The sequence below is a fragment of the Papio anubis genome, unplaced genomic scaffold (genome assembly GCF_008728515.1).
Source record: "Papio anubis isolate 15944 unplaced genomic scaffold, Panubis1.0 scaffold615, whole genome shotgun sequence".
NCBI classification, from domain to species: Eukaryota; Metazoa; Chordata; class Mammalia; order Primates; family Cercopithecidae; genus Papio; species Papio anubis.
In genome coordinates, this window is record NW_022166371.1 from 18 (window position 1) to 26053 (window position 26036).

General features: G+C 43.4%; 1 protein-coding gene across 1 annotated transcript; it reads left to right on the forward strand.

Annotated features, from left to right (window-relative positions):
• Positions 1 to 2683: 2683 nt before the first annotated feature.
• Positions 2684 to 23667, forward strand: LOC101004115 (pregnancy-specific beta-1-glycoprotein 3-like). Its single transcript, XM_031662407.1, has 8 exons — positions 2684 to 2964; positions 4894 to 4997; positions 6210 to 6575; positions 12212 to 12490; positions 15223 to 15501; positions 15902 to 16156; positions 21225 to 21308; positions 23184 to 23667. Exons 1-7 carry the CDS (start codon positions 2684 to 2686, stop codon positions 21275 to 21277), a joined length of 1617 nt encoding a protein of 538 aa, XP_031518267.1. The 3' UTR covers positions 21278 to 21308; positions 23184 to 23667.
• Positions 23668 to 26036: the final 2369 nt, after the last annotated feature.

Genomic DNA, 26036 nt, shown 5'->3' on the forward strand with positions numbered 1-26036 from the left:
CTGGGTCTCAGCTGCTTTCACTCTGCTGAGCCCTGCTCTTTCACATGGGGGTCACTCCCCTGACAGGCATGTCCTCCAGCTCCAGCTGACAGGTCAGCTAAACCAGAACCAAGAGAATGAACAAAGATTTCAATATCTAGTATATCCAGCAGAGATGCAACCTGTACAAAAAAATAAAGAAGTAGAGATGCACACACCTTCCCTGACAACATTGTGTCCCAAAGCAATGTCTTCTGTGCCCCTCATGAAGGAGCTCACTGTCCCTCACCACATGGGTAAGTGCTTCCAGGGTCTCTCAATTCCTCAATGGGAGGCAACACACATTTTAACACAGTACCTCAGCAATGGAAGTGGTGATAATTTACCTACTTTGATAAAGTTCCTGAAAAGATCCCTAGACTGAAAAATTCCCCACTGAAAGATGACAGAAATGGTTTTCCAACTGCACAACATTGGCCTCCTTGCTTTTAAAAAAGTATCCTTGAAAGAGCCAAAACAATTTTGCCAAAATAAATTGCAGAAATTGAATTTTCTTATTTCAACTCTCACAAAACATTAAAACTATTAAAAACAGAAGCTGCTGGTATAAGAATACAAATAGGGGTCAAAGGGATAGAATTAAGAGAACAGAAATAAACACTCACCCTTATAGTTCATTGCTCTTGCATAAGGTTGTCAAGATACTTCAATGGAGGAACAAGCATCCTCTCAAATAACGATGTGGAAACAACTAGATAACCACATGCAAAACAATAAACTTAGAGAACTAAACTTCCAACCATATCAAACAATTATCTAAAAATGGATCAGTGAGTTAATTATAAGATCTATAACCATAAAAACATCTTAGAAAAAGACATGAGGTAAAATTTAATGACCTCAAATGTGCCATGGATTCTCAGGTATGACCCAAATGCATGAAAAACAAAAAGGAAAAATAGATATATTGGGCTAAAATTGCAAGCCTTTTGTGCATCAAAGGATATTATCAGGAAAATAAAAAGACCAAACACAGAATGATACATAATAGTTGCAAATCACATAGACAATAGTTTCAAGCCCAGAATATATAAAAGACTGCTACAACTCAATAACAAAAAGACAAACCACCCAATTTATATAAATGGGCAAAGGACTCAAATGGACATTTCTTCAAAGAAGATATGCAAATCATCAAGAGGGACATGAAAAGAAACTCAACATCATTAGTCATTAGGAAAATACAAAGTCAAAGCCACAAGGAGATACCACATTACACCTACAAATATGGCTACTATTCTTTTAAAATGTTAAATAACAAGTGAAAGCCTTATGTAGAATTTGGAATCCTCATACATTGCTGGTGAGATTATAAAAAGGTACAGCCACTAGGAGAAACAGTTGTGCTGTTCCTCAGGAAGCTAATCATAGAATTCTCATATGAAACAACATTCATTCCTCGGTATATATCCAAAGAATTGAATCCAGGGACTCAAATAGGTACTCGCTTGGGAATGTTGATTGCAGCATTACTCACAAAAGATAAAATACGAAAACGATCCAAGTGTTCATCAACACATGAATAAACAAATGTGGTCACACATACAACAGAATGTTAATCTGCCTTAAAGAGGAATGAAGCTCTGACATCCGCTGGAACATGCATGGTCTTTGGAAACATTATGCTAAGTGAAATACGTCAGAAACAAAGTAACATATATGTATAATTCCATTTACATGAAACATCAAGAATAGAGACAGAGTAGAGATGATCAAGATCTAGGGTGGAAAATACAGGCAGTTATTATTGTTTAAATGATACAAAGTTTCAGTTTAAAATGATAAAAATTTTCTAGGAAAAATAGTGGTGATGGTAACTGAACACTGTGTATGTGTTTATTTCCACTTGATTGCACATTTTAAAGCTTTTAAAATAGCACATTATTCACAGAACTGTGAAAAATCTATTTCTATTATTTAAATCACCCAGGCTAAGGTGTTTGTTATGGCAGCTGAAGTCCATGAATACGTCATCCGACCCAGTGTTTTCAATGAAATGTATCAGTTTATCAATCAAGTTAGTTGGAAGCTCCTGTCCCCAGAAGAACCAGAGGTCCCAAAACAAGAGCTCCAGCACGGGCTCAACCAGCACAGGTCCCATAGGGCAGTCTCGATGTCAGGCCCTGGATGGCATGTGAGGCTATAGTGATACAACCACAAAGTGAAAGTGTGTTTTTAGTACTTACAGACACTGGGGAGAACTCCGCACACCTGGAGACCACAGATACAGAGGTCAGCAAGCCCAGGCAGGGAGGAGAGAAGAGACCGGTAAGCCAATGGCTTTAGTAAGTCCAGGTGTTACCTGACAGGTTTCCAGCAGAGAGCTTTAATGAATGTGTGTAAAGCAAACAGCAAGCACTGGGACTAGGAGATCATGTTGTGACTGACAAGTGGTCACTTTAAATGTGAGGGCAAATGTCAGAATTATCCGTTTAAAGAAAGCAGCTGGAGAGAAGGGAGCCCAGCACACCAAGCAGGAGAGATGCCTCTAAGATTTTATCTCTGGCAACCAACTGGAGCCACTTGAACAACCAGACACAGTATTGAAAACTGCCATGGTGACCAAGGCCTGCCTCTGATGTTAGACAAATAAATTTGCACTTTAGAAAATGAATGCCAAGGCAACATGACACTATGGGCACTCATGACGTCCAGGGACACCAGCAAGGTGTGGTACTGTGCCCTGGAGTCAGAATCCTGGGTTCTGGTCCCTGGGAGTGAGAAAATGAAAATGACTTGTCCCTACTCCCCTGGCATTGATCCTCCCACCCTGCTGCTCCGTCTTCTACTCCCAAGCCCATATGCAGTGCTCAGCCCCAGACATCAGTGCCCCCGGGTATATACAGTGCCGCCTACTGCACACAAACTCACAGAAGGTGACAAAAATCTGCATCCAGAACATCCAATTGTGAAAGAGAGAGAACAGTGAACATAGAGTCACAGAGACTGGGACTCACGGAGCTGGAAGGTGATGGAGCTGTAACATAATATATGTGTGACCTCGTGTGAAATGTGCAGATCCTTGTGAAATAAAAAAGGCAGCCTGACCTGGGACTGTGGTCACCCATACTTCCCTTCCAGTCCACCAGAGGGTGGCAAAGTCCCTCCAGCCTGGAACCTTCCCAGGGGATGCCTACCTACCTCAGCAGAACCCATAGCCTAGCAGGATCCACCCTCACCAGGGTCAACTCAGCCCAAGTCCTCAGCATCCTCCATGTTCCCCACACGGACCCCGTCAGCTCCTCCCTGACCTGGCGGCTGCCAACCTAACACCACTCCCTCTGCAGGCAGCTCTTGCTCCACACACCTGCTCCATCCCTGGGCTCAGCTAAAAAGACATCTCCCAGGGCAGCGCTAGTGTACTTTCCCCTCGTGACCTCCCTTCATTCTCATCAACTCTTTCTGTCACTGCTCCCTAAATGCCCGCCTGTGCTCCATCTGTCCTGTTCTCTGGGGCATCCCAGGCCAAGCCTAGCGCTGACACAGAACAGCGGCTGCCTGAGGGTCTACAGCCTCCCCAGGAATCAGTCAGGCACACTGTGACCTGTCTGCATGCTGGACCCCGGGGGGCTCAGAGCACTTGTGATGGTCACACAAAGGCACCATCCAGGATGTGGCCACCTACTCCCGTCTGTCCCTTGGGAAGACAGACCTCTCCTGTATCCCTGCTGGGAGAAGGGGGTATTATTGCTCTTTGCTCCCAAAATACAACTCATACTCACCTGCCCTCTCAGGTATGAGCAACATCCCTCCAGGCAGGCTCTCAGGCGACTGCCTGTTCCTCCTATACAAAAAGCAGCTCGGCCAGGTCAAAACCCTCAGCACAGACCCCTGGGTATGTTAGCACATGGAAGGTTGAGCCCATCACGACCACGGAGTAAGTCGGGATTAATCTCTCCAGCTCTGAACCCCTGCTCTGTCCCAGGCTCCCCTTCCTGCATCTCAACCAGCCAAGTTCCACGGGGTTCCTGGGTAACTCCCCACTTCCTCCTGCGCCACCACGGGTAAGGTGTGGTGTCCACAGGAAAATCAGATGGGCAGAGAAGAGAGGACACCAAAGATGGTCAGGAAGAAAGGAGAAACCCTGAGCCCCAGCTCAACCACCAGACCCCAGGGAGCAATAGAGTGACTGAGAACTGTCCCTTTGACCATGGGACTCACAGCCCCCACTGAGCAACCAGCACAGGCCTCTCCTCACAAGAGGCACGAGAGATTCACCCTGCACACCTCCAGGAAGGACACTTTCCTCTGAGACACCCAGGTCCTGAATATCCATCCTTGGAAGCTGCAGCCAAGCTAGACACAATTAGAGAAAGGAAGGGTCCCTCTCATCAGCCAACACACAGCTCACCCACAGCACAAAGGGGTGTCCCTGTGACAGGGATCTGGTGCAGCTCCAGCCTCCAGCACTGAAGGGGAGAGCCAGATGGGGATGAAAGAGGGCAAGGGGTGTGAATGTGCACCCCGACCCAGAGGCCACTGGGACAGCAGGAGGCTGAGGCCCAGGACTGTGCTTGCCCAACCTACAGGGTATGTGTGTGACTGTGTGTGTCTGTGTGTGTCTCTTTTGTGTGTGTGTTTGTGTTTCTGCACATAGTTTGTGTCGAGGTTTGGTGACACTGCTGAAAAAGGCAGAGGCCTCCACAATTCCCAGGGACCTGACACACAGACAAAAGGAAAAAGAGAAGGAGGGACAAGGAGGCAGGACTGAGAGGGGAGGGGACAGAGACGTGTCCTGGGCACAGACCCCACCCATGAGCCTGAGAAGTGCTCCTGCCGCGGGAAGAGGCTCAGCACAGAAGGAGGAAGGACAGCACAGCTGACAGCCGTGCTCAGAAAGTTTCTGGATCCCAGGATCATCTCCACAGAGGAGAACATGCAGGCAGCACAGACCATCAGGGCCCCCTTAGTCCCTCCCTGCACACTACACATCACCTGGAAGGATCTCCTGCTCACAGGTGAGGAGAGAACTTCCTGGGAGAGGACAGGAGGAGGAAGCAGAATGCTTGGATGGGGTCTCCTGGAGAAGATGGGGTTCTAAAAAATAAAAGAAGTCAGCACTTTGGGAGGCTGAGGTGGGCAGATCATGAGGTCAGGAGTTCAAGACCAGTCTGCTCAACACAGTGAAGCCCCGTCTTTACTAAAAATACAAAAAATTAACTAGGTGTGGTGGTGTGCTCCTGTAATCCTAGCTACTCAGGAGGCTGAGGCAGGAGATTTGCATGAACCCGGGAGGCAGAGGTTGCAGTGAGCCGAGATCGCAACACTACATGCCAGCCTGGGTGACAATACGAGATTTCATCTCAAAAAAAAAAAAAAAAAAAAAAAACAGGAAAGAATTCTCTGTTGGAGCCTGGATAGGGGAGAATATACTTGAGAGGGACAGGGGTCAAAACAGGAAAATCACACTGAACTGGAATTGGTAAGAGGTAGGAAAATCTCAAGTGTTTCGTTTTACTGGTCAATCATCACTGGCCACCACATTTTGAAAAATGATAATAACTATTATCAGATGATATTTCAAATGAAAATATAAGCAGGGCATGAAACACTGTAGTCAGCAAAAAACTTCAACAATTGGGGAAAGAAGAAAAAAAAAACACCCCAGGCGTGGAGAGCCCTGGGAACTCTCACATCTACAGGAGTCTGCAGCCTGTCCGAGGCACTGGGGTGCAACCAAGATCAAAAGTCCCTGTCCTCACGGAGCTCATGCTGTCATGGGGAAGAAGACAGACATGTAAAGAGATCTAGAATGTGAGGTCAGGTGTTGACAAGAGCTCTGGAGGGAGCAGAGCAGGGAAAGGTCAGAAAGGGAAGACCCAGGGTCTCTGAAGGAGGTGTCAGGAAAGAAGTCTAAGATGCCCTGATATAAGCACGACCTGAGAGCAGTATGGAGGGAGCCATGCAGACCCCTGGGCAAGAGGATGCCAAACAGAAAAGTGCCAAGGTCGGACATGTTGAAGGAATGCGGGTCATGCTGCTGACCTTTATCCAGTAAGACAGTAGGACACACACACAGACAAAAGGTGTGTATGTGTGTGTGTCTGTGAGTGTGTGTGTGGGGGTGTGTGTTTTCAAGGCAGATGATTGAAGAAATCTTCTCAGGACCCAGGGCCCCATATTTTCACTCCCATACATAGGTCTCAATATTGACTGATGCTCTCTCCACCTCCTAGCATCACTTTTAATCTTCTGGAACACGCCCACCACTGCCCAAGTCACGATTGAAGCCCAGCCAACCAAAGTTTCTGAGGGGAAGGATGTTCTGCTACTTGTCCACAATTTGCCCCAGAATCCTACTGGCTACATCTGGTACAAAGGGCAAATAATGGACCTCCATCATCACATTACATCATATGTAATAGACACTGAAATAATTGTATTTGGGCCTGCATACAGTGGACGAGAAACAGTATATTCCAATGCATCCCTGCTGATCCAGAATGTCACCCAGAAGGACACAGGATCCTACACCATACAAATCATACAGCGAGGTGATAGCACTAAAGGAGTAACTGGACATTTCACCTTATACCGTGAGTGATTCCACATGATCCCTGGGTGTTGGGGTGTGGGGTCACGTCTACGTTGCACACACAGGATTGTCAGACCTGGACTGTGCCTGTGTCCCTCTCTGCATTATGTCCCATGTTGGGGTTTCGGCATTTAGTGCAGGACATACACAGAGGAGACAAATCACAACAGATCAGAATTCCTTTCCTGTCTCCAGACCCTGCAGACACTTGCTGCACAGGAAGGACAGTCTGATGGGGGAGGTGCGTAGCAGGAGATCAGTCTCAGCCAAGCACCTCATGCCCTCTTCATAAACTTGACCCTGAGAAACACCCTGGAGAACTGAGTAGCGCTTTGCCTAAGAGGCCCCTTGAGATACTCTCAGAGAAGCTCAGTCCTAGAAGCCTCAACCCCAGACCCCTGTCCTTAAATCCTTACTCCAGATAAAGCTGAGGAGCCTGTGCCAGGGCTGGGTTGTGGCAGGGCTTACTGGGACCAAGGATTCACCAGATGTCTGAGGACTGTGTCTCCTGGAGCTGCTCACCAGCCAGGGCTCAGCCCTCAGAGCCTCTTCTGGGCAAGGACAGAGTTTTCTTCACCTGAGACTCAGAGTGGAGAGGACAGAAAGACAAGCTTTGTAGACCATTAGCCAACTGCCTTGTGAGGCTTAGGACACTCCATAGGAAGTCTAATGTCCCCAGAAGCAGAAACAGAAGAGAGAAAATGTACCTAGCAGCAGCTTGTCCACAGGGATCTGACCTAAAGGTGCTCTCTCATGGAAGTGAATGATAATAAATGCTGTTTGTGTGAATATCTCCACTGTGCCAAGCATTAGGTCGCGTGACTGTGAATAATTTTCAGTTTATTCACAGATAGTATGAAAAGCCACAGTCCATTTGCCATTTAGCTTATTTGACTGAGAGAAAACTGAGGCACAGGAAGGCACAGTCACTGAACCAGAGTCACACAAACACAAAAGGCAGATCAGGGTCACATGAGGTCTGTCTGCAGCCACAGGCCCATCCTCTCCTCCACCAGAAGTGAGGAATCATTGGGTTCCAAGGACCCCATAGTCATTTATTGGCTCAAATCCTCTCTTCTTAAGCATGCAAACATCAGAGGAGTGAGAGCAAATGGTCAGCTGATTAGTCTGTTCTCCAAAACTAAATCACCTGCCTCAACTGTCAGAGTCAGTGCAAAAAATGTCCAGGCCTCCCCCGCATATCTTAACCCCTATCACTGAACCTGAAATCCTGTGTTTCTCAAAGTGCCCATGTCACTGGTATGACAGGATAAAAGAGAGGACCTTGTTTTCATTCCCCACTCACACCCCGCACCAGCACAGGCCCAGTGAGAGACACACACTCAGGAGCTCTCACATAACAAATGAAGGAATTGAATGAAGAAATGAATGATCCATAACCTCTTTAGAGACTGGATCTTGGATGCAGAAACCTAGGAAGTTCTAGTCACACCTGTCCCTTCTCCTTCAGAGGCTGACACCCATGTTTCATCCCCCCCACTACCTCTTGCCCCTAAACCACCCCACCTCATGTGCAACTCTGAATCTCTTTGGCGTCTGGAGGGTTTTTGAGGGCTCCCTGATCTTGGACAGTGGAACTGGGGGCACCTGGTTCCTGGGGTTTCTGAAGTCACTGTGGCCCCCGCTGTTCACTGCCACACTGTCTCTGCCTCTCTCTGCTTCTCTGTGTCCCTCATCTTGCCCCATTTCATTCTACCTGGCAAGCCCTGTCCTGCACAGCTTCTTCCTCCATCCCTAGGCCTTCCCCAGACAATCCCTCTAACTAGGCTGACTGTTCTGTTCCCTTCCTGCTAACACTGTTGCCTGGCCCACCTCCCAGGAAATGGGAAAGGCATAGAAATCACCTGGAGTTGTAACTCCTGCCAGGCTTCATCTCGAGCCAATGACCCGAGGTCACTAAGAGAATAAGCTTCCACTGTATCCCCACCCAGGGCTCTGTCCCTTTGTGAGGCTGTTCTGTGGACAAGACCATGGGACAGGGAAAAGCAGCTCCTCCATCCACTCTTATAATTCCCAGACAAGTTCTTCTGGCCTCCTGCACAAACCAAACCAATTTATCCTGATGATGATTTGCAGTAAAGAAAGATTTTAATGAGTCCAAGTCTGCCAAACAGGAGGACAGAGGTTTATTATTACTCAAATCATCCTCCCTAGTGGATCAGGGGTTAGAGATTTTCAAGGATAGTTTCAGGGGCACAGAACTGAAAAATGGGTACTGCTGATTGTTTGGGGATGGAATCATGAGGGCAGAGGGAAATGATTTGCTTGTGCTTGAATCTGCCTCTAGGTGGGGACCACGTGACTGACTGAGCCATTAGTCATGGATATGGATGAGGTCAGCCGGTTGCCAGAATGCAAGGAATGAGAAACATCTCAAAAGACCAATCTCAGGTTCTACAATAGTGATGTTATCTATAGGAGCAATCAGTTACAAATTTTGTAAAATCTGGCCAAATGACATTTGAGCAGTAAGGGATTATAGAAACTGTGCCTACCTTTTAGCAGAAATCAGTTCCATCCTATAATCTTACTCTCATGGTCTTTCACCAGTTTTACAAAGGCAATCCCTGGGCAAAGTAAGGGTATTAGTGTTATGGAGGAACTATTATCATTCTTGCTTCAAAGTTAAGCCACAAATTAAATTCCTCCCATGGTTAGCCTGGCCTATGTCCAGGAATGAGTGAGGACAGCCAGCCTGAGACTAGATGCCAGATGGAGTCAGCCATGCTAGTTTGCTGTCACTGTTGTAATCTTTGCACTGACTCACCAGGGTGTCAGAGGCTGGACAGGTCTGCAGTCTCCCAAGCCCATGGGCTGATTTCACCCATTTCACTCGTGACTCCATCCTCAACCTACCATGGAGCTCACATTCTCCAGTCACTTCCTAGAGACTTCTGGTTTCCTGTCAGGCTTATAACGACCTTGAAATTTGTCACTTGGTTCTAGCAGTAAGTAAAAACCTGAACAAACTGAAAAGTCAACAACTTGTTAAAATCTCTCAGAGATGGCCAGGCACAGTGGCTCACACCTGTAATCCCAGCAGTTTGGGAGGCTGAGGTGGGTGGATAATGAGGTGAGGAGATCGAGACCATCCTGGCTAACACGGTGAAACCCCGTATCTACTAAAAATACAACAAATTAGCCGGGCGTGGAGGTGGGCAACTGTAGTCCCAGCTACTCAGGAGGCTGAGGCAGGAGAATGGCATGAAACGGAGGCAGAGCTTGCTTGAGCCAAGATCGTGCCACTGCACTCCAGCCTGGGCAACAGAGCGAGACTCTATCTCAGGAAAAAAAAAAAAAAAAGTGCTGTTAGAGAAATGAAAAATGTTTTTGATGCTTACTGGTAGACTGAACACCGCTGAGGAAAGAATCCCTGGCTTGAGGATGTGTGAATAGAAACTTCCAAAACTGAAACAGGAAAGTTCAAAAAGAGTAGGGGGAGAAATGTGGAACAACACATTCAACTTCATATTTAATACTTTGTATTGACAATAGCAATTTCTAAATGTTGTAGTTGTGGGACAACCGCCAAGGATGTAATATACATGTAATGGGAATACTGGTGGATGCCGGGACTTGTTGGAAGTGGCCAGGTGGGTGTTATCTGATGGTTTCACTGCCTGTGCCACACACAATTGTTTCCTCATGATGATGCCATTTTCATAAGGTGGGGTTCTTCGTGTGGGGGACACATGAGCCATTGGCATCTCACTTAGACTCTTCCTAATTCACACAAACTGAAACTCTAGTTGTCTTTCCTGAGGTTAAGAGAAAATGAAGAAAGCATTTCACATACCTGTTTTGGGCTCCTCCCCATTTTTCCTAACTCTACTCAGAAATTAGAAACAAGGAGTTCTTTCTATATTTACTAACATAACAAACATCCCTTCTTTAAATTCTGCATCATTCCTCCCTTTATGTCATAGACACACTGGCCAGTTCTGTCCTTTTAACGGGACTCTTTCTACTTAAGGACTTGCTAATTTCAAATCACCTTTGGCATCTTTCTTTGACCATAATGTGATCGTGCTGGAATTCACCCCACACCTAAACCTTAACCGGGTATCAAGAGAAATACTGCTACCGGAAATTGATCTTAGATGTTTGGACTATCAGTAAAAAATTTCCACTTATGACCACATTTTAATGTTTCCCCCAAATATTTTTTTGTTTTGTTACTAGAATCAGAACATAACATGAGGTCTAAACTCCTGACAAATTTTTATGGGAAAATTGCTGTATTACAAACTGAATATCCCAAATCCAGAATCCAATATCTGAAATGCTCCAAAATCCAACACTTCTGACCACTGATGTGGTGCTAAAAAGAAGTGCTCACAGGAGCATTTTGGATTTTAAATTTTTCAGATTTGGGATGCTAAACCAGTACATCTACTGCAAATATTCCAAAATAAAAAAAGTTAGAAATCCAAAACACTTCGCTTTAAGCTTTTTGCATAAGGAACACTTTATCTGTATGAACTATAGGCATGAAGCTCTACAGGAGGTCTCTAGAATCTCCTCATCCTGCATAACGGAAACCGCACACACATGGAACAATGCCCTATTCCCACGATCCCAGCTACTGGAAACTACTATTCTACTCTCTGATTCACTCTGGAATCCACTGAGGTGAGGTACATAGAGTAGACAAACTCATAGAATCAGAGAGTAGAATGTCTAATGAGAGAAAGTATCTGCAAGACTTCTTCCCAAATATTGGTCTAATAGCCACCAAATACATAGGGTCCATGAGGGCCAGACTTCCATCATCAGTTCATGTTTGCCCTTTCCACCAGTTAGTTCTGCATTTGCAAACATCCACATGTATTTCTAGAAACATCCACATGGTCCTCACCTGCCCTCTACAGGGGGAAGGGAACATCATGGACACGGAGCAGGGAATATGGTCTTGGTCCAAAGCTATCAGCTCTTGCCTGTTGCCTTCACTCTTCATTCCTTGGACTCTGCTCTATCTTTAGAGGTCACTGGCTCAAGTCAGTCACTATTAGACAGCTGGGAAAACTGCCCCACCTTGTGGCTCCACTGTCTGATCACTGAACAGACCTCCAGGCTTGACTCTGGTCTCCCCTGTGCTATTTCTGCTGAAGTGCTGAGTCCCAAGCCAGGCTTCCCAGTACCCAAAGGGTTTAAGGACAATGGGAAGTTCCATCATCCATCTCTAGGATGTCCTTGGAAAGGGAAGCCACAGAGAAAACATACCTTGGGGGACAAAGTAAGACTGAAACTAAGAAGATTCCAGTACTGCATGCTCCAGGTGAGGACCACAGGGTGGGCCAGGCAGGCAGTTGGAGAGGGAGGGACTCAGAGAGGCACCAGGAGCTGTGACTGCTGGTCCTGTGTCTTTCCATGACCTAATACTGCTGCTCAATTCACACTTGAAAAGGTCTATGCTTCTCCCACATAAAGCAGGCAACCTCACAATCTCTGAGCCCTCAGATTGCCATGCATCTGTCTTGTAACACATACACCTACCATGGGCTTTTAAGGACTTGTGTGGGCTGAGAGGTGGGAAATGCCATCTCTGATTGAAAAATGTCTTAGGAGGAATCAAATGTGCCACACAAGGCAATCTTCTCTCTGTTATCTCCACAGTGGAGACTCCCAAGCCATCCATCTCCAGCAGTAATTTACACCCCAGGGAGGCCGTGGAGACTGTGATCTTATCCTGTGATCCTGACACTCAGGACGTAAGCTACCGGTGGTGGATAAAAGGTCAGAGCCTCCCTATCAGTCGCAAGTTACAGCTGTCCAAAAACAACAGGACCCTCGTTATATTTGGTGTCACAAATGATACTGCAGGACCCTATGAATGTGAAATGAAGAACCCAGTGAGTGCCAGCCACAGTGACCCAGTCACCCTGAATCTCCTCCGTGAGTATCTTCTAATTCTCTGTGAGGCAGGCTGCCATCCCAAATACACATGGCCAGAGGCCAGGCCTCTCAGTCCTTCTCAGGTGCAAGTACAGAGACCTTTACCTCTGGACATCAAAGCTGGCCATGATTTTCTGCCCCAGGCAAAACAGAGTAGGCTTAGGCTTGAACAAAAATTGGAGAGAAAAGGCTACTCCTGTCATGGGAGACTCAGGGTCCACAGATTATGATGGGAGAAACAGGTAAATGTCTCAGGGTCCAGATCAGTGAACACAGCAGGGATTTGGCTAGAACTTCAGTGTTGTGACTTAGCTCACAGGGTCACTCTGGTCCTTCCACAGACCAGGATTTTCCCTTCCCTCTGACATCATCACCTGTGACTTTATTCTCTTTGTTCCAGATGGTCTGGATGCCCCCACCATTTCTTCTTCATACACCTATTACCATACAAGGGAGTCCCCAAGCTCTCCTGCCTCACAGACTCTCACCTACTGGCAGAGCATTGTTGGCTGATTGATGGGAAGTTCCAGCAATCAGCACAAGTGTTCTTTATCTCCCAAATCACTAAAACATATATAGGGGTCTATGTCTGTTTCATCCATAACTCAGTCACTGGTGGAAGAAATCTCATAATCAAGAGGATCATAGTCCCTGGTAGGTGGATCCCTGGAGCATTGGCAATATGTTTTCCAGTGAAGTCTATCTGGCTATCAGGAAAGAGCCACCTGCCCTCTGCAAAGAGAGAGGGAAAATCAAAAACACAGGACAGGGAATATGTTTCTGATCCAAACCACCAGCTTTCGCCTGTCCCCTTCACTCTTTCTAGATCATTCTTTAGACTATACACTAACAATGAACAATCTGAAAGGAAATTAAGAAAACAATTTCAATTCACATTAACATCAAAAGGAATAAAATATTTTGGAATAAGTTTAACCAAAAGGTTGTAGGGTTATATCCTGAAAACTACAAAACATTACTGAAAGAAATTAAAGATGACATCAATATGTGGAAAAGCATTTCATTTTCACGGATTGGGAGAATCAATATTGTTAGGAAGACAATACTACCCAAAGTGAGCTGCAGATTCAACGCAACCCCTACCAGAATCCCAGTAACATTTTTTGCAGAATTACAAAAATCTGTCCTAAATCTGACCTGACAGGCTCTTATTGATGACTGCCACAACAGAGACACTGAGAAAAAGATGCAACCATGAAAAGGTGGAAAGATTTGATGACGTAGAAAATAGCAATCAGCCTTTCTCACATCCCAAAGCCTTCAAAAATATACTAGTGCAGCATGGCCAGTATGGAACTGACCAAAAACTAATCACCAAGCTAGAAACGTGGTGAGAGAAAAAAAAAGGGGGGGTGGAAGAATGTATTTGGATAATCACCTACCACTTTGGTGTACTACTCTGATGCTGAAAAGGAATGCTACCTGGAGCATTTTAGATTTTGAATCTTTCAGATTTGGGATGCTAAACCAGTAAGTATATGACAAATATTTAAGAATAAAAAAAAATCAGAAACTCAAAACACTTTTTTTCCTAAGTCTTATGCATAAAAAACACTCAATCTGTGTGAACTATAGGCATCGAGCTGTACAGCAGATCTCTAGAACCTCCCCATCTTGCATAACTGAAACTGCACACACATGAACAACTTCTGATTCTCCCCACTCCCAGCTCCTGGAAACCAGCAGTCTCTTCTCAGATTCACTCTGGAATCCACTAACATGAGGTCCCTAGAGTAGTCAAACCCATGGAATCGGAGAGTAGAGTGTCCAGTGAAAGAAAATATTTGCAAAATTTCCCCCCACATTTGTCTCATATCCATCAAACACACATGGTCCAATGAGGACCAGATTTCCAGCAGTTCATTCCCACCCTTTCCACCAGTCAGTTCTGCATTTGCAAATGTCCACATGTATTTCTGGAAAGATCCACATAGTCCTCACCTGCCCTTTGCAGAAGGAGAGGAAACTTAAAGAACTCAGAACAGGGAACATGGTTCTGCTCCAAAGCCACCAGCTCTTGCCTGTCCCCTTCACTCTTTCTAGATCATTCCTTGCACTCTGCTCTATCTTTGGAGGTCACTGGAACAAGTAAGTCATCATGAAACACTTGCAGAAAACTGCCCCACCTTGTGCCTCCACTGCCTGATGACTGAACTGACCTCCAGGGTTGACTCTGGTCTCCCCTGTCTTATTTCTGCTGAAACATCCAGTCCCAGGCCATGCTGCTCAGTATCTTCAGGGTTTCAGGACAATGGGAAGTCCCATTATTACACATCTCTAAAATGTCCTTGGAAATGGAAGCTGCAGAGAAATCACATCTAGGGGTCAAAGTAGGATGGAATTTGGAAGGGGCCTAGCAGTTGCACATTCCAGGTAAGGAACCCAAGGTGAGCCAGCCAGACAGCTGATTAAAGAGGGACTGGGAGGGGTACCAGGTGCTCTCACTCCCACTGACGTGTCTGTCCGTGACCCAGCACTGCTGCTCAATTCACACTTGAGAAAGTCTGTGCCTCCATAAGACAGAGCAGGCGGCCTCACAGTCTTTGAGCCCTTAGGTCATCATGCATCTGTCTTGTGACACACGCACCAGCTATTGGTTTTCAAGGACTCGGGTGGGCTGAGAGGTGGGAGATGCCAACTCTGATTGAAGAATGCCTGTGGAAGAATCAAAGCTGCCACACGGGACAAACTTCTCTCTGTTATCCACACAGCGGAGCTGCCCAAGCCTTACATCACCAGCAACAACTTCAACCCCATGGAGAATGAGAATGTTGTAGCCTTAACCTGTGAACCTAAGACTCAGAACTACACCTACGTGTGGTGGGTAAATGGTCAGAGCCTCCCGGTCAGTCCCAGGCTAAAGCAACCCGGTAAAAACAGGTTCCTTATTCTACCCAATGTCTCAAGAAATGACACAGGACCCTATGAATGTGAAATACGGGACCGAGTTGGTAGCATGCGCAGTGACCCCATCACCCTGGATGTCCTCTGTGAGTATCTTTGGTTCCTCTGTGGGCCAAGTCAACAGGTTAAATTCAAACAAACAGAGGCCAGGCATCTCAGTCTCTCTCAGGTCAAACTACAGACACTTTCATTTCTGGACACCCGAGCTGGCCATGACTCCCTGCCCTGGGAAAACCTGGGCAGGCACAGCCTTAACCAAGGATATAAGGGGAGGGGATGCCCTTGTCATGGGAGACTTGGGATCTACAGTCTCTGATGGCAGAAACAGGTGAATACCTCAGGCCTCAGCTCAGTGAACACAGAAGGGGTTTGGCTGGGACCTGAGGGTGTGTCTTGGTTCAGAGGGACACTGTGTCCCTTTAAGAGACCAGGAGTATCCCCTTCCCTCGGATGACATCACCTGTGACTTTATTGTCTTTACTCCAGATGGTCCAGACTTCCCCAGGATTTTCCCTTCATTCACCTATTACCATTCAGGAGAAAACCTCTACTTGTACTGCTACGCGGACTCTAACCCACCGGCAGAGTATACTTGGACAATTAATGGGAAGTTTCTGCAATCAGGACAAATACTCTCTATCCCCCAAATTACTACAACGCATAGCGGGCGCTATGGTTGCTGTGTTCGTAACTCAGTCACTGGCAGGGAACGTTCCACATTCAAGACGATCAAAGTCTCTGGTAAGTGGATCCCTGCATCATTGGCAATAGGGTTTTAGGTGGAGTCTATCTGGCCTTCAGAGAAGAGTCAGGAAAACATTTTTATTCCCAGTCTGTGCCCCATGGGCAGAAGCAAATCCTAATTTCTCCTCCTGAACCCTCCCAATTTGTCTCTACAGACTCTCTTCTGCTTGTTCTTCTGTTTTTCATGGCTGACCTTGTGTCCAGCCTGAGAACGGTAGGGAGGGGGCTTTGTCAGCCCTGAGCCCTATGTGGTGGAAGAGGCTTCACAGAGGGACAAGGAGAGTCCTCAAGATCAAGTTGCTTCTTGCTGTCAGCAACACATCCCTTTCCGCTACGTCTTTGTTTTCTTTTACCTACTCCATGAGCTACAACGAACATCTAAGGCTATGAAACAAGCTCACATTTTTCCCCTAAATGAGAGGAGGAAGCCCCTTGGATGAGAGAGGGGCAGCTCCAACCGCTCCCTGCTCTGCTCCAGCGTTCTCCGGTGACTGGCCCTGCCTGACTCCACCTGGTGTGGGACCAGCATGTGTGAAGAAAGAGTCCTGGTGGCCTGTCCTGAATTCGGCTAAATTGAGCTGCCAGTTGAAGTGAAGCCTAGGCTGCAGGGAAATAAGAAGAGAGGGAGCCTCGGGGCAGACCCTTGAGCTGTGTCCTGGTTCTGAAGTCACCGGTTATATGAGGCTGTGGGCATAGCACGTGGGACACAGCACAGAGGACAGTGAGTGATGCGCACTTGGAGAAATAGTGAGAATCACCTCTCAGGCTCTGCATGGCAGGAAAGGGGCAATGCCAAAAAGTGTGTATTTATAGAGAGGGTAAGACTGCCAGACACTTTATTTATGTCTAATATATCATTAACTATTTCTAATTGTGTAATTTAGTGTTGTATAATAATCACACTATCTATTTCCAGATCTTTTTCCTTTTACCGTATTAAACTTCTTTACCCAATAAACAGGAACTCTCACTCCTTCTCCCCGTAACCCCTAGCACCCATCATTCTACTTTCTGTCTCTATGTAACTGGCTATTCTATCTTTCATATATAGAATTATATAATAATTATCCTTTTGAGTCTGGCTTATTTCAGTTAGCATAATGTCTTCAAGGTTCATCCATTTTGCCTGATGTATTGGAATTTTATTCCTTGTTAAGGTTGAATAACATTTTGATGTATAGATATACCTCATTTGCCTACCCACTTATCTTTCAATGGACTTTTCCATCGTTTCCTTTTTTGGCTATTGTGAGTAATGCTTCTCTGAACATCAATGTGCAAATCTTTCTTCAAATTTCTTTCAATTCTATAGGGAGTATGTCCAGAAGTGGAATTGCTGGATCAAATGGTAATTTATTGTTTAATTTTTTGAGAAACAGCCATACCACCTTTTACAGTGGCTATAACATTTCCCATTCCCGTCAGCAATGCACTAGAGCTCCAATTTTTCCACCTATTTGGAAACATTTGATGTTTTGTGTTGCTGTCATTGTTGTTGTTTATCAAAGCCATCCTAAAGTGTGTGAGGTGGTGTCACATTGTGGTTTTGATTTGCATATTTCTAAGTATTCATGACATTGAGGAACTTTGCATGGGCTTATTGGATATTTGTATATCTTCCTTGGAGAAAACTCTATTTTAATCCTTTGTTCATTTTTTAATTGGGTTTTTGGATGTTTGCTGTTGTTGACTTGTAGTTTTTCATGTATTCTGGAAATTAATTTCTTATCACACTTTTAATTTGCAAATGTTTTTCTCATTTCATGGGTTGCCTTTTTACTCTCTTGATAATGTTCTTTGATATATGAAAGGTTTTGATTTTTATGAAGTCCAATTTATAAATTTTATTTGTTGCCTGTGCTTTTGATGTTACAACCAAAAAATCATTGTGAAATCCAATATCATGAAGCTTTTCTCCTATGTTTTCTTCTAAGAGTTGTGTAGTTCTGCTCTTACATTTAGATCTTTGATTTATTGTGGGTTAATTTTTGTATATGATGTTAGGTAAAGGTTCCACTCATTCTTGACCTTAGATATCCACCTTTCCCAATATCATTTGCTGAGAACACTGTCCTTTCAACATTGAATGATCTTGGCACACTCGATGAAAATCATTTGGCCATATATGCAAAAATTTCTATCTGGGCTCTCTGTTCTGTTTCATTAGTTTCTATGTCCTCCTTTATGCCAGTACCACACTGTATTGATTACTGGGACTTTGTAGTAAATGCTGAAATCAGGAAGTGTGAGTTCTCCAGCTTCATTCTTCCTCTTCAAAGTTGTTTGTCTATTTAGAGTCATGAGATTCAATATAAATTTTAGGACCGATTTTTCTTTTTCTGCAAAAATGTCACTGAGTTTCTGATAGGAATTGTATTGAATCTGCAGCTCACTTTGCGTAGCATTGTCCTCCTTACAATATTGAACCTTCTAATTCATGAAACAAAGTGTCTTTCAATTTATTGATGTCATCTTTAAGCAATATTTTATGGATTTCAGGTATAATCATTTCACCTCTTTGGATAAACTTATTCCTAACTCTTTTATTCTTTTTGATATTAATACAAATTAAATTTTTTAAAATATCCCTTTAGATTGTTCATGGGTAATGTATTGAAATACAATTGATGTTTGTTGATTTTGTATTGTGCAACATTACCGAATTCATTTATTAATTCTAATAGGTTTGTTCCATCTTTAGGATTTTCTACATATGAATTCAAGTTATCTGTGAACAGAAATAATTTTACTCCTTTCTTTCAATTTGAGTATCTTTTTTTAAATTCTTGCCTAATTTTTCTGACAAGACCTTTCAATACTACATTGAATAGAAGTGTCAAAAGCAGCATTCTTGTCTTGTTCCTGCTCATACAGGGAAAAGCTTTCAGTCTTTGTCTGTTGAGTATGATGTTAGCATTGGGTTTTTCACATATTGACTTTATGTTGAGGTCATTTCCTTGCATTCTTAGTTAGAATGTTTTCATTATGAAAAAATATGAAATTTCATCAAATGCTTTTATTGATTAATTCTTATTACCGATTATAGTTCGCATCATGTTTTTGTTTTTCTAGGAATTTGTCTATTTCATCTAGGTTATCAAATTTTTTGACATACAATTATTTACAGTACTTTCATAACCATTATTTTATTATAATTGCTAGTAATCACTTCATTTTATTTTTTCTTTTCACTTGTTTTTTATCTTTTTATTTTTTTCTTTGGAGAGAGAGAGACAGGCTCTCACTCTGTAGGCCAGCCCAGGCTGAAATACAGTGGTGTGATTAGGGATCACTGCAGCCTCAACCTCCTGGGCTTAAGCAATTCTCCTTCTTCAGTCTCCCAAGATACTCGGGTTACACATGCATGCCACCATGCCCAGCTAATGGGCTTTTAACTTTTTTTTGTAGAGAGAGGGTCTCCCCTGGTTACCTATGCTGGTCCAAACACCTGGCCTCAAGCAATCCTCCCATTGTGACCTCCCAAAGTGCTAGGATTAAAATATGACCCACCATGCTCAGACTCCATTTTCATATCTGATTTTAGTAATTTTAATCTTCTCTCTTTTTTTCTTAGTTAGTCTAGTTAATGGTCATCAATTTTGTTGATTTCATTTTGAAGAATCAACTTTCATTTCATTAATTACTATATTCTTTTTCTACTCTCCATTTTATTTTATCTACTCTAATCCTTATTGTTACCTTCATTCACTGTGCTTGGGTTTAGTTTGTTCTTCTTTCATATCACGAAGTATTAAAGTAGGTTGCTGATCTGAGATCTTTCTTCCTTTTTTAAAGTAACAGTTTACAGTTATAAATTTCTTGCACAAGACTCTTAACTTCTCTGAACCTCTGGTTCCTCACCTGAAAATTGCAATGAGAGAGCTTGCTTCATACCATTCTTTTAAAGGTTTAATGTAGTCAATGAAACAAGATGCCACACACAGAGTAACCAATGTCACCTGCTATATTAATATCATCGTCATTAGCTTTGAGGTCAAATAGTCCTAGAATCAAATGTCAGATACAGCTATTACTAGCCATATGACACCAGGAAAGTTTTTACACTACTCTAAGCCTCTGTCTTTTCATTGGCAAAATGGAAATAATGTCTACCTGACAGGGTTACTGTGTGAATTAAATGAGGTACAGGTAAAGTATTTAGCACAGGTCCTGGGACATAGGACGTGCCCCTCAACAGTACCTATTTTCATATACATATAGAAAAAGAGGTACCACGTAAAACACTAGGACATGGTGACTGACTACTTGTGGGAGAGAAAGGGAAAAAGCTAAGTACAAAGAATCAAGCCTGGTGTGTTAGTTTTTACCAACTGAGATGCATCCAGGATGGGATTAGACATTTAAGATAATTTATCAGGGAAGACACCTCTGAGGGAATGTGGGGCAGGCATGAAGGTAGTATGGGAGAACCCACAGACCACTATGCAAAGCTGACTCCTATGAAAAAGAAAGAAAAAGAATTTTTAGGTATCAATTCAGTTCTAAGAGAGTTTTTGCAAGGCTGATGGGGAGTCTTCCAATCAGTCACCCATGAAAGTTAAAGAGAGCCTCAGAGAAATAGGCTTGCTTTCACGCCCTTGCTGGGAACCTGTGGGAAGGAAGCTTTCTGTGCAAGGGAGGTGGTGAACTTGAAACACAGTGACCTGGGCCTTCTGTCAATCAGGTCCCTGCCACGGAGACCTGGCAGGGTCTCATTCATGGCTGTCACACAGAGACACTGAGAAAAAGATGCAACCATGAAAAAGTGGAAAGGTGGAAAGTTCTAATGACATAGAAAATAGCAATCAGCCTTTCTCACATCTGAAAGTTTTCTGAAATATCTGAGTGCAGTAGAGAATTGACAGAGGACTGATCACCAACCTAGAAACATGGTGAGAGGGTAAAAAACTGCAAGAATATAACCATCTCCCATCAATTTTCCAACAGAAATAATGCATTCCTTGAAGAAACAATTATAGAGTACCTCATGTTACATGCTTGTTCCTGAGGCGCTTCCCTGTAAAATAACATCATCTCCATTCCTTTTCATTTCTTTCCATGACAGCTCCTTCAGGAAGAGGACATATTCCTGGCCTTAATCCTATATATCAGCCGTGATGTCATTTCTGTATTTCGGGAAGTCTGGCAGGTATGATGGCCTTTTCTCCTGTCCTGTTTCCTGCAGGGCTGACTGCCATGCTTGGGAGCAGGAAAAGACTTATTGGCCTGTATCTGGGACTGGATCTCCTCCTTCTTCCACTAAACTCCTGCTTGTCAGCACTAATTCCTGCAGTTCCCTTTCTACCTGGCCTTTATGCTCCCTCTACCCCTATGTCTTTTAGACATAATTATCTCCAGCCTCTGCTCATTTGTTTCTCAGATTCACATGAGAAACACAATTTCACATTGTGAAACCCTCTTCATTATTTTTAACATCTCTCAATAGTGTAGTTCTATCCATTCCCATAAAGCTCAACCACTTCTCAAAGTGTTGCTTGACTTCTTGTGTCCAGACTTTGAAACCTTCCTTGCATATGACTGCCTCATTACCTTTCTAAAATCTAGTTAATGCACTTAATCAAGAATCCCCAAGGGTTTACTCTAGCCTATTTGGTAAGTTCACAGTTCTCTATTTACTAATCCTTCTCACTTCCTTTACCTCTATTTCCTAGTATAATTCCTCCATCCTAATTAGAACTGTCCTCCGACACATCCCTGTCGCTTCACCCATATATACATAAAATTCTTAGTGCCAATGCTATGCCTAAAAACAGGGTGAACTCCCCTCCACCATCTGCACTACAGACTTAACCACACCCTTCACCACAAGCAATCTCCGACCTGGTGGAGAACAAAGATTTTATGAATAGCCTGTGACCCTGAGAGTCAGGACACAACCTATGTGAGGTTGAGACCTTTTCCTGGTGACCAATTCATGTGTTCAAAAAAGATACAGAAATGAAGTAGGCAAGGTCCCTACCCCAGGTGACATAAAGCCTAAGACAGGAAATGAGACCTGAAAATAATCATAATACCAAAATAGAAAAAAAAGTGAAGGCCACAAGAAATCAGAGAAATCTGATGGGAAATATAGCTACACATTGGAATCACTGGAAAACATTTTTAAAAGTGGATGCTCAAGCCCCACCCATGAGTTCCAGTTTAAAGGTCTGGAGAGGGACCCAGGCACTGGTAATTTCTAAGTCTTCCCTGACACTACAAACATGTAACGAGGATGGAGAACTCTTGTTGTAATAGGTAGAACTTAAAACTAAATCAATGATTTTCAGCTAGAAGTACTGGTATTACCTAAGGACCTTTTTCAACATACATAAGACTATACTTTTTTGACCCTAATTATTAATGGGCTACACCAAGAACTCAGTAACCCAGTTGGGAAACAGAAGCTGAATGGAAAAGCCACCTTATTTGATATGTTAAAATATATATAAAGCATTTTTAAATGAGTGATAAGTGATGCTAAACCTTCTCTAAATAATATTTATGGGAATGTTAATAATATGAGTATTCTAGGCTGGGTGCGGTGGCGCACACCTGTAATCCCAGCACTTTGGGAGGCTGAGGTGGGCAGATCATGAGGTCAGGAGATCGAGACCATCCTGGCTAACACGGTGAAACCCCATCTCTACTAAAAATACCAAAACAAACTTAGTCGGGCGTGGTGGCAGGCGCCTGTACTCCCAGCTACTCGAGGAGGCTGAGGCAGGAGAATGGCATGAACCCGGTAGGTGGAGCTTCCAGTGAGCCGAGATCGTGCCACTGCTCTCCAGCCTGGGCAGCAAGCAAGACTCTGTCTCAAAAAAAATAAATAAATACGTTTTAAAAAATGAGTATTCTAAAAACTATATGAAATTTCTGGAAATCGAATATGTTATCAGTAATAGTCTCATGTGCCACAGAAGTAACTAGATTTCTATGTGAGCTGTGTCTTTACCATAATAAACCTAATGAAAATCAAATTATATTTTTAACCACAGTGATTTTAAATATTTGTCATTCCCAGACAGTTGGTTTGACTCCTCCTCGAAGTATTTACAATCAGCTACAGTCCAAAATTGCTTTTTCTTCAAGGAGATATATGGAAAAGACTCTGACAATGACTCTTGAATGCAAGTTTCTGATAATTTCAAGATCATACCACTGGGCTCTCTGAGAGCTGTTGAAATTTTAATGAACAGGCTGATACCTTCATGAAATTCAAGACAAAGAAGAAAAAAAACTCAATTTCATTGGACTAAATAATTAAAAGGATAATGTTTTCATAATTTTTTATTTGAAAATGTGCTGATTCTTTGAATGTTTTATTCTCCAGATTTATGAACTTTCTCTTTTAAGCTATTTATACTTTACAGCAATTTGGTAAAGTACAATTTTATAAACAAAAATTGAAATATTTGCTTTGGCTCCCTATCTGAGTGCCCTAGAATTGGGAAACTATTCATGAGTATTCATATGCTTATGGTAATAAAGTTATTTGCACAAGTTCAGTAAGAATCTACTCTCTTTATAACAGGATACATTTGAAAACATTGCTTATATTACCAAGGTTTTGACTGGGATGCTCCATTTGAGAATATACATAGAATAAACTCATAAGGAATGCAGGCAAATTCTGAAGTTGGCCTTGGTTTGGCTTCCTAGTCTCAAGAGGTTTTTGAAAGTTTAATCTAAGAGTCTTATAAAACTTCTAGCAAAGCAAAGTTTAAAAAGATCCTCTATGGTCCATTGCTACTCTTGCTGCACTTAGGTAAAAAATCTAGGCAAGTTCGGTGAGACTCAACCTATTTTGCAAAAAATTCATCCTACTGCAATTACCTTTGGTAAAAATAGAGACTCCTATATAGAGAAAAATTATGTTGGAAAGAAAAACTGTAGTACACCTGTTACCAGACTGAACCACTGTTCATTATCTTTGAGTATTTTTAATCCACTGGTAGACTGGACTGTACCCTGAATTCTTTTAGTTCTTCCAATTCAATTTTCTCCAATGAAATCATTAAGAACAAGAACAGCTCTGTTCCTGAAGCCATATAATCTAGAGGTGGACAACTCAATGTAAATTTCATGGGAAAACCCTCATGTCTGAGGAGTGGGCCACTCAGAGCTCACCAAATATTCAAGACCATAACTTAGAGAAACTTAAACTGCAAACCACGACAACAAGTTGATGACCTTACATTGTGGACAGCTTTTCTCAAGATGTCAGAACAAGATTATCAATCATGATGAGACTCTTACCTCTCTTAATTTGTCCTTGCTTATGCCTGTCTCCTTTGCTTCCCAGAATAATGCTGTAGTTAGGATTTCACAAGAAGTAGCTTCTGAGAGTAAGTTAACAGTGTCAGATATATCACATCAACCACGCTTTTTTTTTTATTTTTAAGATGGAATTTCTCTCTTGTTGCCCATGCTGGAGCGCAATGGCACAATCTTGGCTCACCACAACCTCTGCCTCCTGGGTTCAAGTGATTATCCTTCTTCAGCCTCCCTAGTAGCTGGGATTACAGGCATGCGCCACCACACTTGGCTAATATTGTAATTTTAGTAGACGGGGTTTCTTCATGTTGGTCAGGCTGGTTTTGAACGCCCAACCTCAGGTGATCCGCACGCCTCGGCCTCCTAAGGTGCTGGGATTACAGGCATGAGCCACTACACCTGGTCCACACATTTTTACATAACAAGAGATCCTTTAGTCCACCCCAAAGCTGATGTTAGCTGCATCTTTAACACAACTTTTTCCTCAAATGTATCGAGTTTTTTTTAGGCTTCCACTTCTGTACTTGCCTATTCTTCTCACTCTCTGTTTTAATTTAACATAGACATGCAATGCTAGCAAATAGAATTGCTCTCTACCAGCTTAACAGGGGGGAGCCTGTGCAGTTTCTGACACTTCTTGTTGCACATGGATAAATACATCGGGTTCTAATAGAGACTCAATTGTAAAAATCAACAAATGTGCTGCCTGGTTAAAATGACTAGACTCTTCTGGCTTCTTCTTTATTCTGTTGTAGTTGGTTTGCATCTTGCTTAAGGTGCATACTCCAAACTCTTGATATCTTCGTCCTGATAGTCATACTGGTAGTCTCCCTCATGTGGTGCAATCTACGAACATTTTTACTTCTGTGCAAATATTTGTGATCAGCCATCCTTCAAATATCAAATTGTTTCTCTTGGGCTGGAATTCAAAAACTCAAAGAAATGTGTGGTTTATGGGCCAGAGGCAGTGGCTCACATCTGTAATCCCAGCACTTTGGGAGGAAAAGGCAGGCAGATCACAAGGTCAGGAGTTCGAGAACAGCCTGGTCAATATGGTGAAACCTTGTCTCTACTAAAATTACAAAAATTAGCCTAGTGTGGTGCTGCACACCTGTAGTCCTGTAGGGAGAACTCCTGAAACCATTGCTATGGAATAAAAGATGAAATGCTCCTGATTATTGTAAATACAAAATTGCATGCAGGATTGTGTAAAGACAATGCCAGGTTGGGCTGCCACAATGAGCCAACAGTGCGTGATTGGCTTCCCCATGCAGAGAGCCTATTAATGAATGTGTACTCAGGGAGATTTCACACCACCAAGATTCCTATCCCAGAAAAGCAGATGTTCATAGCTCTGGGAATGGAATGCAACCCTGTGGAGAGCCTATAAATGGACACATGAGGGGCGCCTGTTCATATGGATAAGATAGGGTTATAAACGCCCTTATCTTGCCACGGCTCTTCTAGGTCTCTTTAGAGTTAAGACATACTCCCTTCTGATAATTTTTTGGTTTAGCCAGTTGTCTAGCTTCACTTCCTGTTTCTACTGATTGTTTGCAACCAGCTTTGACTGCAACTGTCACTGCTGATTAATATCTTG